Source organism: Leuciscus leuciscus (genome assembly GCF_965113295.1).
Source record: "Leuciscus leuciscus genome assembly, chromosome: 8".
In the NCBI taxonomy this organism is placed as follows: domain Eukaryota; kingdom Metazoa; phylum Chordata; class Actinopteri; order Cypriniformes; family Leuciscidae; genus Leuciscus; species Leuciscus leuciscus.
In genome coordinates, this window is record NC_138732.1 from 33,470,688 (window position 1) to 33,485,130 (window position 14,443).

At 41.1% G+C, this 14,443-nt stretch overlaps 1 protein-coding gene and 1 long non-coding RNA gene across 2 annotated transcripts; both read left to right on the plus strand.

Annotated features, from left to right (window-relative positions):
- The first annotated feature begins 1,561 nt into the window (after positions 1 to 1,561).
- LOC309504334 lies at positions 1,562 to 13,868 on the plus strand. The gene is made up of 3 exons (XR_014208059.1): positions 1,562 to 3,973; positions 7,476 to 7,525; positions 11,985 to 13,868. It is a non-coding gene; the product is annotated as an uncharacterized lncRNA (long non-coding RNA).
- Positions 4,569 to 7,525, plus strand: LOC309505291 (NACHT, LRR and PYD domains-containing protein 1 homolog; the record flags this gene model as incomplete). The annotated part of the gene is made up of 1 exon (XM_082178668.1): positions 4,569 to 7,525. A coding segment is annotated over one exon (1,569 nt), but the record flags the coding sequence as incomplete, so codon positions are not given.
- Positions 13,869 to 14,443: the final 575 nt, after the last annotated feature.

The window sequence follows — 14,443 nt, forward strand, 5'->3', positions numbered from 1 at the left end:
GTCGAGGAGCAGAGACGAATGAGTGCTCGGAGGTTGTTGGAGAATTTTCTTTGTCTCATCTGTGTCACACATGAATCCTATTCAAATGCATGATATGAATATTAGGGAAACTAGGCCTAGAATATGGGAGGCCCAAAAGCATGGGAAACAAGGCCTAAAATCATGGGAAGTAGAGAACACAGGTCAAAGGGGACAAAATGATGGGAAACACTGAACCTGTCAAAAGTGTTTACGAGGAAGAGGTTGTGTGAGGACAAGACAAAAACTGGGTGAAAGGTAGTCTAAGGACAAGAGTGGAAAAGTACCCGAAACACCATATATGAAATCATATTTAATAAAGCGCATGCGCCAGTATGGCCACCAATAGAAACTGGACATTAGTGCAGGTGTTTCTAATCGTGGCGACGTGACAGGGAGGAGCAAAGAGAAAAAGATAACTATGATAACGCTAATTGGTCACCAAGCGAGGAAATTGGACACCAAGGGATGAGAGAAAAGGTATAAGATCTGAGAGAAAACCATTGTAAAATTAGATGCCTAGCTACCATCTCACTTTGTTGAATTGCTCAATAAAGTTATTTCTTCTGAGACCTGAAACTTCGACTCTGAAAGATTTCTTCTGAGACCTGAACCTGATATTGAAGACCTGAACCAGAGACAGAGAATTGGCCACAACATAATTGGCGAACGCCAGCCAGGAGGAACAAAGGAGGCCGAGCAGCCGTGGTGGGGGCTCCTGGCGGAGAGCACACAAAACAAAGGCCGGCCAAAATAAAAAGGTAAGCACTTTCTGCTTATATTTTGTTTTGTGTGGTCACTGCTGGTAAGCTATCATCATGGTTGTTAATTATTTTTAATACTCCTCCATCAAAAGAACCTAAAAAAGATAAAATAAATTAGAAAAGAGGAAGAGTCTGAGTTTTGGGTCATAGGGAGAAAACGCATGCATGATATGAGTGTGTGTGTGTGAGTGTATGAGTCTGTGAGTGTTTGAATGACGAAACGAGAGATGGCCACATATATGTTTGTTTGTCTTAAAGCGTAAGAAGTGCGCTATAGTGACATGGAGATTGTGTCACAGTGACGTGGAGATTGCGTCACATATATGTTTGTTTGTCTTAAAGCGTAAGAAGTGCGCTATAGTGACATGGAGATTGTGTCACAGTGACGTGGAGATTGCGTCACATATTTGTTTGTTTATCTTAAACGCAAGAAGTGCGAATTAAGTGCGTCAAAAGGTGCAAAAGCACACTATTTGTCTGTTTGTCTTTAGTAGGAGAAATCTGCACAGAGTGTAGAGTGAAGAGTGGTCCGCACAGAGTGTGGAGTGAGGAAGAGAACTGCAAAACTGCAGAAGCACACTATTTGTCTGTTTGTCTTTAGTAGGAGAAATCTGCACAGAGTGTAGAGTGAAGAGTGGTCCGCACAGAGTGTGGAGTGAGGAAGAGAACTGCAAAACTGCAGAAGCACACTATTTGTCTGTTTGTCTTTAGTAGGAGAAATCTGCACAGAGTGAAGAGTGGTCCGCACAGAGTGTGGAGTGAGGAAGAGAACTGCAAAACTGCAGAAGCACACTATTTGTCTGTTTGTCTTTAGTAGGAGAAATCTGCACAGAGTGAAGAGTGGTCCGCACAGAGTGTGGAGTGAGGAAGAGAACTGCAAAATTGCAGAGTGGGAAGAGAGAGGATATTAAAAATAAATATATATATGCAAGGAGTACACTGATTCAAGTGAGAATTATTAGAGAACTTTATAGAACAAGTGATTTAAACTGAAGTGATCAGGAGATATAAGATCATTATTAGATTGTACTGCAGGAACATCTTTAGAAGAGCAGAGGAGGAGGGTGTCGTCTGGCCGGTCCGGGCATGCTGCCAAGCTGTCCGGTCCGGGCGTATTGCTAGTTTATTCTTAGTGCGCTATCAGTAGTGCAGAGAGAAGTGCAGAGAGAGAACAAAGAGAGTATTAAAAATATATATGTGAAGAAAGCATTGTTTGAAGAAAGAATTGCTAATAAGTTTTTTATAAAAAAAAAAAAAAAATAAAAAAAAATAAAAAAAAAATAAAAAAAAAATAATAATAAATTTAAAAAATGACGTGTTGTTTCATGAAATAAGTGATTTGAACTAAAACTGTATGAAAATTAAATATATATATATAGGCAAAAAGAGTGTTGTCTAAAAAGGTTGATAAGTTTTTATTGAAGAAAAATAACAAGCTGATCTGAACCAAAATTGAATGGAAGATATAAAATTATCATTATATTAAGTCAGAGAAGAATCTTAAGGAGTAGAGAGGAGGGGGTGTAACAGTTGTCCGGTCCGGGCGTACAGCCAAGGTGTCCGGTCCGGGCGTACAGCCAAGCTGTCCGGTCCGGGCGTACTGCCAGCTGTCCGTTTATTTTGTCAGCTGTCAGTCTATTTTGATGTGCTGTCTGTTTATTTTGGTGTTACCAATTTATTCTGGGCAAACTGTCAATTTATTCTGGGCCAGCTGCCAAATTTATTCTAGATAAGCTATCTACTTTATTCTGGGCGTGGGGCCAAAAAGGCACTTAATTTCTGGGCACACTATCAACTTTATTCTGGGCGTGGGGCCAAAAAGGCACTTAATTTCTGGGCACACTATCAACTTTATTCCAGGCCTGCGGCCAAAAAGGTACTTAATTAGTCATAAGATTTATAGTTTGCTGAGCTGCAAGTGAAAATCAAATTTAGCAGAGACTAAGCAGAGGATTTGATAAAGAAACTAATATAAGGATAAAAGCTATTGAAATTGGATGGATGGTGACAAACAAATGAGTGAAAAAAGAATACAAAGTTATAAGTATCAAAGAACAAAAAATATTCCAAGAAGCTGGCCTTGTCGATTGTTTGGTCATTTACCAGACTGTAGGTGGTGTGATCCAGACAGAGAAACACAGCCTTTGCTAAATAAGAACTGAGCAACCAAGCATTGTTTTTGTATTTATAACAAAAAGAAATCAAATGAATGAATGAAAGTGTGTGATTGACATCCAGGGTGTATGAATGAAGAGTGAAATATAATAAGCTAAACTGTATGTGAAGTGAAGAATCACAGAAGGTAGAGGGGAATAAGGAAATATAGACAACTGATAAAGTTTTTCTTTCTCTTCAAGAAGTATTAAGGTTAAGTGAGAATAAATGTGGAACGGAATTACTGACAGTGAAAAAGATAGATATAGACGATGGGATAGAAGGCAGCGAGAAGAGGAAAAATTAAGACAGGCACTAGAATTAACAAAAGGCATAAGAAATCATTTTTGGTTAGAAGAGGAATTTATTAATGAGGAAGGGCAAAGACAGGAGCTGACTGATCAAAAGAGAGATGAACTCTTACAGGCCGTGACAAAAATCACAAATATTGATCAACTTGAGACTGAGTGGCCTCTGATAGATTGGAATGGAATAGTTAAAAGCCAAATAACTATTGAAGCCCTCAGACCACACTTGAACAAATTTAGCCTGCCTAAAACTCTCATTTTAGAATCACTGTTATCCACAACAGAAGTAAAAATAAATCCAGTGTACATCCCATACCTGAAAACAAATGCAGGGATGAATTGGGAGTGGGAGGAGCAACAATACTGCAACACCTCTATATGACGGTGGGTTCGTGCATGAGGCCAGTGAAGTGGGAAAGTAGTACGGTGTTAGAGGTCAACGGGAGAGAGGAGGTCAGGCCAGCACTGATATATAATTGGACATTGGAAAAACTGGTGGTGACGGTAGTACTGAAAAATAATCCAAGCAGAATTCGTCATCTGTTGGTTGAGATACGTCACAACAAAGAAGAGAATGAGGAAAGGGAAGGAGATATATCTGCACAACGCCAGTGGTTTAAGAAAAGAATAATCTGGAGTTTCGAACTAATATATCTGGGAGAATACATCATTTGGCAGCGCGATACATACAGCGGAGTAGAAGAGGTGACGCCGAAGCCACTGTTTAAGGTACCAATACAAATTATCTTGAAATACCTTAAGAAAACAAACCAAATACCTGAATTATTAAACGTAAGCAGAAAACAGTGATTGTACCTTAACTAATTAAGTGAAGTGTTTATAACAGGGTGCTGGAACGATGGCTTCGGTGTCAACTCAACAGGAGTCTCCTGTAGTACAGCTTGCGTCACAATATCCGATATGTAGGGATACTATTGCGAATTTGTCAAAGAAGTGGGAAAAAAGGACCAAAAAGTTAAATACTAAATGGCCAGCAGAGGGAACATTTGATTTAGCTATGTGCAGGGAAATGGAAGCCTTGATAAAAAATCATAAAGCTCATGATAAAAGCAGAAAAAGAGATGAGAAACGAGACAAAGAACACGAAGTATTGAACCTATTCAAAAAGAAGGGAGCACAACTGATTAAGGAACTTAGGGAGAGAGTAGGGGGAACAGATAATATAATAGAGACCCCACCCCCTTATGCACCACCCTTTGGTTTGACTGGTAAGCAGCTGCCACTAGTAACAGGAACAGTGAACATAGAAGGCAAGGTGAACTTCAAGGCTTACATGTTCACACTCAGAGATATCCAGCACTGACTGGACACTCTTCTTACAGACACTCAGCAAGGCAGGAAAATTATCAGAAGAACATTGGATCTGAAGGTGTTCAGTCTGAATGAGAGCTGGGCTTCTGGGATCATTTCTCTCGTCCAGACCTACACCAGTCTACAGCAGCTCAGTGTCCGAGTCACTGGATTGCTGCTTGAGGAGGGGTTGAAGTTACTGAACAAATCACTGGTGGATCCACACTGCACTGTGATTATTGAAGGGAGGAAGTGCAGTAAACTCACTGACCAGTGCAGAGAACAGGACTGGAGTCGCAGCTGCAATGAAAATGTGAAGATTCACTTCAAACCAAAGGTTTTGGAAGAGCTGGAAGAATCTCTGTTCTCTAGGCTGAACGTCTCTGAACCGTCTGCACCGGATCTTCACCCGCTCCCAGTGTGTCAGTCTTGTGTTCACATTGTCGACTGTGATCAGTGGGTTCAGGTGGAGCCGTCAGTCTGTACAGATGAAGGAGGGTCAAAGTTCAGGATCAGCACTCAGGCGGGTCGATTCGAGTGCAGCAGGACCAGAATGCGATGGGTCTGTGCTGGTGACGTCACTCTCCAGTATCATGCAGTGGATGGACGTTTCCTCAGTGAAGAGCTGGAGAGGCTTCAGTGTGAGCGAATTGGTCCAGTGATCGATGTGACCGTGATCTCAGGGAAACTGGAGGAGGCCCATCTGCCTCATTACGCCTGTTTAGCAGAGTCTGACCCCTCTCTCAAAGATGCTGTGAAGCTCCTCAGTGTTGAAAATGAGGGAATAACCTTGGAATCAGTGGAGTTGACCAGTTTTCATGCCAGAATACTCCAACCATATTTTTCTCCTAAAACAGTGCTTATGAAACTAGGGATTGCAGTGAAAGTGCACTGTGATCTACTTATCTTCATGACAAAAAAGAACCCCATTATTCTCCATGTGTATTTTTTTCCATCAGATTCTGTTTTTGCAAAAAAAATTAAAACAGAGGAAAAGCCAAGTCATCAAATTAAGTGTTCAAGACCTGAAACCCCACTGCAAATGATGAAAAAACACAGTCTTGAAGTTCCTGGTGCTTCTGTCCAACCGAAAGAGATCAAGCTAAGAGGCGACATCGAGCCAAACTTCTTTCAGGTCAAACAAACTCTGGTCGATGACATCAATATGACTCTCAGCCGAGTGGATGATCAGAAACCGGTATGGACTGCAACAATTTGGAAAGAATTAACCAACATCGATCAAAACAAAGCTGAGTCTAGGTTTCAAAATATACAACAATATAAGACTCTACAAGTGCCTGTGAACTTTGATAAAGCTACATTTTTTGATAGAAATTGGAGAGATCTTATAAAAAGCGTTAAGAATGTGAAAGGCATTGCAGACGAACTGCTTCAGAAGCAAATCATCCATGAGGAAATATATTCTGAAATCACACATCCGACTTCAACCCAAGAAGAAAGCATGAGAAGGATCTGCAGCATTGTGCGTAAAGGCAGTGTTGCTGTGAAGGACATTTTAATCTCTGTTCTTCTGGAAGAAAATCCCAACCTTTTAAATCATCTGCCTTTATCGGACTCTTAAACTCATTTTCTAGATGACTGTACATGTAGTATTTTACATGATTTGTGAAATGACAATCACAAATGACACCAAAACTACAGGTGATGAACTGGAGAAATTACTACAGAGTATTTGACTATTTTAGTCAAAACATGTCCATTGTTGGAATTAAAGAAAATGCTAATTGTCTGCTTGTCTGTAAAAATGAGATAAAAACAGCATAAAGATAAAAGACTCTGAAATAAAAATTCCTGTACTAGTGTCAGAACAAACACCAGTTAATTTGTTGGGAAGGGATGCAATATGCAAATTGAAATTACAGATATGGTGCTCTCCTGAAGGAATTTATATAGAAAATTCAGGCATAAAACAAATGATGATAATGGATAAAGCAGATCAAGCAGATCAACAAAAAACACAAGCAAACATATTTGTGATAGGAAGCCTGGACAGGGACATAGAGAAAACACTAGATAAATGGGGAAAGTATATAACGGTGCAACTTCAGAAACCGACCCCCCCCGAAATTGAGTTCCATTGTACCATGAGATATGATCCCCTTAGAGATCCAGAAACTGAAAAAGATTGGTTAGAAAAAACCAAGGGACAGGATGTATGTCTGACTTCAAATTATATCATTATTGGACCAGCAGGGGCAGCATTACAAATCGAAGAATGTGAATTCACTAAAACATGGTTTAGAGTAGATGATTCAGCCCCACATGTTACTTTATATCTGAATGAAGGGAGCCAGGCCAAAGATTTAGGCCCAATGATGCTAAAGGCCGCTGGAAAAGTATGGGAAGCCACTGAAAACCCTTTCATTTTTCAAACACCAGATATGACACATCTTAAAATCATATGCACAACTAATATGGTAGGGATCCCAAAATTAATAGTAGAAGAAGTAGAGAAGCCAAACTTGAAGTCCAAAATGGAGGAACTGATATTAGAAATGGAACAAAAGGTACCTGGGCAGCTGTGGTCTAAACATGATACTGATGTAGGCCTAGTCAAATCAGCAAACCCTGTTAGAATTAGGATTAAACCAGAAGTTCAGTTGCCAAGAAAGCAACAATATCCATTGAAGCGTGAAGCTGTGGAAGGGATAAGGAAAACAATTGATGGATTGATAGAAGCAGGAGTATTGGTTGAAACTGTTAGTCATTGCAACACTCCAATTTTACCAGTTGAGAAGGCCAATAAGTCAAAATGGAGGCTGGTACATGATTTAAGAGCAGTCAATGAGGTAGTTGAAGATTGGCCAGCTGAGGTTCCAAATCCGCATACGCTATTGACGAATGTTCCACCTGCTGCTAATTATTTCACTGTAATTGATCTTTGCTCTGCATTTTTCAGCGTTCCACTAGCAGAAGAAAGCAGACACCTTTTTTCCTTCACCTATCAAGGTAAACAGCTCACATACACCAGAATTCCCCAAGGATTCAAACATTCCCCGCATATTTTCAATCAAGTTTTAAAATTAGATCTAGAAGATTTAAGACTGGATAGCACGTTGATACAGTACGTTGATGATTTGTTAATATGTTCCGCAACGCTGGAACAGTGTCATCAGGATTCCATCAAAGTGCTGAAAAAACTAGCAGAAGGGGGTCACAAAGCCTCAAAAGAAAAATTACAGTATTGCCTGCCTCAGGTGGAATATTTGGGTCGATTGATCGCACACCAGACAAAGGCAATATCACCTAGTCAATTAGAGGGAATCAGTAAAGCACCACAGCCACAAACAGTGGGACAAATGATGACATTTTTAGGGATGACTGGATTTAGTGCTGATTGGATAGAAGATTATGCAATCAAAACAGCTCCACTGCGAGCCCTAATTAGGCTGGCAGGTCAACAAAATCTTAGAGCACAATTAAGATGGGATTCTGAAGCATTGGTAGCATTTAACACATTGAAAAAAGAATTACAAACTGCTCCATCGTTGGGGATCCCAAACTATGACCAAGAGTTTCACTTATATGTAGCAGACAGAAAAGATGGGTTTGCTTCTGCTGTATTGATGCAAGACACATGCAGCGGTAGGAAAAAACAACCTATAGCCTATTATAGCACGAAACTGGATAATGTAGCACAAGGCTACCCTCCATGTTACCAACAAGGATTAGCTGCTGTATATTTTGCATACGACAAGGCATCTGCCGTTACCATGGGCTATCCAGTCATTATTTACACTCATCATAAGACCGCTGAATTAATAGAACAAGGACGGTTTGTTTTGACACAAGCGAGATGTTTAGCATATTCCACGTTACTGACTTATCCCGACGTCACAATAAAAAGATGTACCACAACAAATCCAGCAAATTTTATTCCGCTGGAGGGGGAAGGAACACCTCATGAATGTGTTTCTGTCTCTCTAGCTTTGACCCGTCTGAGACCAGATTTGGAGTCAACACCAATTGTTGATGCAGACGTGGATTATTTTGTTGATGGCTCGTGCTTCAGAGACCACTTAGGTAATCATGCTGGTTTTGCTGTTGTACAACGAGATGGAGACAATTTTACTCCGGTGTTAAGTCAACATTGTGAGCAACCCTGCTCTGCCCAATTGGCTGAACTTAAAGCACTCACGGAAGCTTGCATATTGGCTACAAACAAAGCTGCTAATATTTATACTGACTCTGCATACGCTCATGGCGTCTGTCACCTTTTTGGGGCAGTATGGAAACAAAGAGGATTCAAAAAGAGTGATGGTACACCAATTCAACATGGGGACCAAATTACTAAATTGATTACAGCTATGATGTTTCCAACAAAATTGGCCATCATTAAATGTCAAGCTCATAAAAAAGGTAATGACTTTGTCATCAAAGGTAACAATGCGGCTGATATGCATGCAAAACAAGCCTCTGGGTGCCAAATGGCTGTCATGGCACCATCGGTTTTGATCCAGCCTCTCCCTACAGTAGACAGTATAGTCCAAATGCAATCCAGAGCATCACCACCTGAAATATACTTATGGCAGCAAAGGGGGGCAACGAGAGATGCAAACAACATATGGAGATCACACGAAGGTCATATGATAGCTCCCACTCCTTTGCTAAATATTTTAATTCCAGATGCGCATGGTTTTGACCATTGCGCTAGGGGGGAGATTCTAAGGAAAATAAAAAGACAAGGATTCTGGTCCCCATACTTACAAACAAGGGTAGATGAGTTCTTAAGCGAATGTGAGATTTGTGCACAAAATAATGTTAGAAAAGGAATATCAACCCCAATAGGCTCTATTCCAGTCCCAGAAGGACCTTTTAAACATCTGGTGATGGATTATGTGGACATGATCAAATCAATAAGAGGGAAAAGATACATGCTAGTTATTATAGACAGGTTTAGTAGATGGGTTGAAGCAGAACCATCAGCAGATCAAGGAGCACAAACAGTGATCAAATTTTTGACTAGAGAAGTCATACCAAGATTTGGCATACCATCACAGATTAGCTCAGACAATGGGTCAGCCTTTATTCAAAAAACAGTAAAGGCAGTAATACAACAGTTAAGGATGAAGCAGAGACTAGGGTGTATTTACCGGCCCTCGTCACAGGGGGCAGTGGAACGTGTGAATGGGACTATTAAGGCAAAAATCAATAAAATTTGCGCAGACACTAAACTTAATTGGGTAGATGCGTTACCCCTTGCGCTGATGAGCTACCGTATGCAGACCCACAGAGTCACTAATTTGTCTCCGCATGAGATGCTAACAGGGAGACCAATGCCTGCGCCTCATTTGAGAGGTCCATATGAGGGACCGCCTCTAGAACAATTGCAAATGGAATTAAGAGCATACATGAGGCAATTGACTGCTATACATGAAGCTATTCATTCACAGGAGCAGAATAGGGAGCCCAGGGAAGAGGAGGAAGCTCCCTGTCCGGTAGTTCCTGGAGATCAGGTGTACTTAAGAGTCTTTAGAAGAAAGTGGAATGAACCAAGACGAGAAGGACCCTATACTGTAGTAAGAGCAACCCCCACAGCAATACAGGTAGAGGGCAGCACAACGTGGTATCATTTGAATCATTGCACCAGGGTCCCAAGACTGCGGAATAAGAGGCAAGAAGAAGAAATAGATAGTTCAGAGGAGAACCGCACGGAAATAGCACAGAATGCCCAAGAAGGGCAAAGGGCTGAAGGTGAAGATAATAATGTTGCTGAACCTCATTCTAGGGAAACTGAGCACGCTGAACCAGGAGATGAAATGCAGGTACGGAACGGTATGCACCATCCAGAAGACATGGAGCCTGAAGACGAGAGAGCTCCTGATACTGGTCTTCATAGTAATACATCTTCTGCAGCAGTTGCCTCAGGCACACGGCCTCCAGAGCAACAGCCAGCAGAAGGAGGTCCACCTACTAGAGAACCATACCAGTGTTCAGAATTTGGCACACTCAACCTTAAAGACATTGACCTACCAGACATGGACAGCCCTTAAATCAGACTACCAGACCTCCCAGACTAATGGAATGAATCATCCTGATTTGACCAAACCACCACAAGGTAACCGAGAAAGCAGACACATAATGAAAGGGTCTATGAAGAGACCTAAAAAGAGTAGAGAGAAAAATACCCTGAAAGAGGTTAAAACTGTTCAAGAAAGAAATGCCTTGAAGAGAGCTAAAGCTATTCGAGAGAAAAATGTCCGAGCTAAGAATCAATTTGAATCAGAACTAAGAAGAGAGAAATTACTAGACACTGCCTATCATAATGAGTGGTATAAATGGGCACAGTATACAGTAAAACAGACAACAACAAGTACCTGCGTGCTATGCTCACCCTCTCCGTTGAAAAAATTAAGGGTAGTCCCAAATCAATATGACAACTTGCATTGTGCTAGATTTAACTCGCAATATTGTGATAAGAAAGGACAAGTAACTCCATACTGTCCAGCGGACTGTTTGGCGATGTTGGGACACCACTACTATAAGCGATTCTACAATCAGTCTGGGTGGGGGAGCGAATGTAAAAAATTGGATGTAAGAATAACTAAATCTAAGCGAGAGATCCCCGATAACTACATACTAGACATGTCATTGGAATACGAATGTTTTAACAAGACTAAAGGTTATCGAGATATGGGGACATTCGTAGGTAAATGTGCCATAATATGGCATTTAGATTATGAAATGTATAATGATCCTGATGTGTATAAATCTACTAGCTTAGTATATGCCACAGCAACAGTAAACAATAACATGACGGTGACACAAATTCAAGACGATTGTGAAAATGCTACTCTGAACTTCCCTTTGATAGGACCATTGGAAAATCAAACTGAAGCAATAGCTGATTATTTCTGGTTATGTGGAGGAAGACGACTAAGAGCCACCCTAGTAGACTGGAAAGGACTGTGTGTCAGAGTAAGATTAGTCCAGGAGGTAGGGATCGTAAACTGGGATCCTGAGGATGAAGAAACAGTGGAGAAGCTGAATAGACAAAATCAAGGAGTTAATAATGATGTAGAAGCAGTGGAGAAGCTGAATAGACAAAATCAAAGAGTTAAAAGAGCATATGTCCCAGACCCTAAAGTTACCATCGATGCAATTGGACAGCCAAGAGGGATACCACATGAGTACAAAGCTAGAGACGAGGTAGCATCAGGACTCGAATCAATATTTGTATGGATAACGCCAAATAAGAATATGGAATGGATTAATTACATTTATTACAATCAGCAGAGATTTATTAATTACTCAGACCAAGCACTTGATGCCCTAGGCCAGCAATTAAAATACACAAGCAAAATGACGTGGCAAAACAGAGTAGCCCTAAATTGGTTGTTGGCAGAAAAAGGAGGAGTGTGTGTAATGTTTGGAACTGACTGTTGTACATTTATCCCAAATAATACAGCCCCGGACGGATCATTTACTAAGGCCATGAAAAAGCTGAAGGAACTGAGACAAGAGGTCGCTGAAAATGCGGGAAGAGACAGAGATTTGGGAAACTGGTTTGATTCTGTGTTTGGATCATGGAAAGAATGGTTAATTAAGGTGGGAATAATAATAGCGGTGGGTGTTGTTGTTTTTCTTTTGTTGTTCTGTTGTGTTGTGCCTTTCCTCAGATCCATGCTAGCCAATGCAGCTGCCAAACAGATGATCAATGTGGTGGTAGGACCACTGGGAATGGACACTGGATGCTACAGATCAAGAGTGCATTCCCTTGGCCCAGGCATGGATGAGCTGGATGACTTTTTGTAAGGGTCTGGATGAAGGGAAAAGGGCACTTTATTACTTTTAATACATTCTTGTGTTTCTGATAGGAGAGGGAGGTAGCCCCACTGTGTATTTTATTTTGGGGTAAAATAGATAGACTAATTAGAATATGGGTAGAGTAGGAAGTTAGTTAGAGGGGTTTTCGTATTTCTTTGTTCTTTTCATAAGGGCCCTTTTCCTGAAAATATTTACTCATATAATCTTTCGTATATTTTACCTACATAATCATAATAATAACAAATAAAAATATAATCATATATAGTCAAAACAGCTGTTAACTTATATAATCTGTGTATGAGAGGGGACGATAGAAGGTCTAAAGCAGGTCATTGCCCGTGGTACGAGGTAATGCAACCAGACATAAAGGGAAAAGATAAGAATGTTTTTATTACTAATAATCACTTTATTCACTTTTTACATTTTGAGATTGGAACATGTGTATAGTTATAGTGCAACAGAGGAATTATTTGTAAGCGCGGTCATCGTCTGTTGAAGAAACAAGAGCTGACTCAACTGGTGGTTTAAAAACCCGCTGTCTGCTCCAACACCAGATAGCGCCCTAGGCAGGACCAGGGCACCTCTGGCAACGATGGAGCAACCCAGATAGCACTCCAGGCCACCGGAAGCGCCTGCGCAGTACCTCTGGCACCGATGGATAGATAGAGACTAAACTCCAAGTTTATACAACAAGATGGATTGAAAGTATTGAAAGCATGATGTTTGAAATAACACATCCTTTAAAATGATGATTTGATAGGAAGGTGAGATCTTTTACTCCACTCTAGCCAAGTAGGGGTGGAGATGTTTGGTCTCATTCTTCCTCCAGAGTGTACCTTTGTGATGGGGTCTGTTGATAAAAGATGGATGGTCTATATTGACCATATTGGATAGATAATGGAAGAGAAGTACCCTACTCATGAAGATACATTCTGGGAAGTAATAGTCGAAGGTGGGACTAGAATTAGTCCCAAAGGGGGGATGTGTTGGAGAATTTTCTTTGTCTCATCTGTGTCACACATGAATCCTATTCAAATGCATGATATGAATATTAGGGAAACTAGGCCTAGAATATGGGAGGCCCAAAAGCATGGGAAACAAGGCCTAAAATCATGGGAAGTAGAGAACACAGGTCAAAGGGGACAAAATGATGGGAAACACTGAACCTGTCAAAAGTGTTTACGAGGAAGAGGTTGTGTGAGGACAAGACAAAAACTGGGTGAAAGGTAGTCTAAGGACAAGAGTGGAAAAGTACCCGAAACACCATATATGAAATCATATTTAATAAAGCGCATGCGCCAGTATGGCCACCAATAGAAACTGGACATTAGTGCAGGTGTTTCTAATCGTGGCGACGTGACAGGGAGGAGCAAAGAGAAAAAGATAACTATGATAACGCTAATTGGTCACCAAGCGAGGAAATTGGACACCAAGGGATGAGAGAAAAGGTATAAGATCTGAGAGAAAACCATTGTAAAATTAGATGCCTAGCTACCATCTCACTTTGTTGAATTGCTCAATAAAGTTATTTCTTCTGAGACCTGAAACTTCGACTCTGAAAGATTTCTTCTGAGACCTGAACCTGATATTGAAGACCTGAACCAGAGACAGAGAATTGGCCACAACAAGGTCAGCAATTTTGCAACAACTTCTCCTCCCTCCAACACGAAGAACCAGTCCGCGTCACCGCCAGCGTCGCCGGTTTTGGGTCCGACCTGGGCGAACTGCTGTCTGGTGGGAGAACTTTGAAAATGAAGATGTTGTCCCGGATGAGTGGCGTGAAAATTGTAGGATGTCAAGGTCATCGCTGCTGTCACTCTCCGAATTGCTGCGTCCCTACATCGAGGCTGAGACGACCGTCATGCGGTTCCCTGTCGCCTGCACCTTGTATTACCTGTCCGACGAGGGTAGACTGCGCAAGACAGCCAACGTTATGCCAACATAAATGTGTGTTGGCAGTGTGTGTACACAACCACCCTATAATGATAAAAATCCACCCAGTGCTTTTTTTTATAATCCCAATAAATCATAAGCACTGTCTCAGAACAAGCCGTTCTCAGATTCGCGGCAATGTGACGTCACTTTGCACAGGCCCCTCCC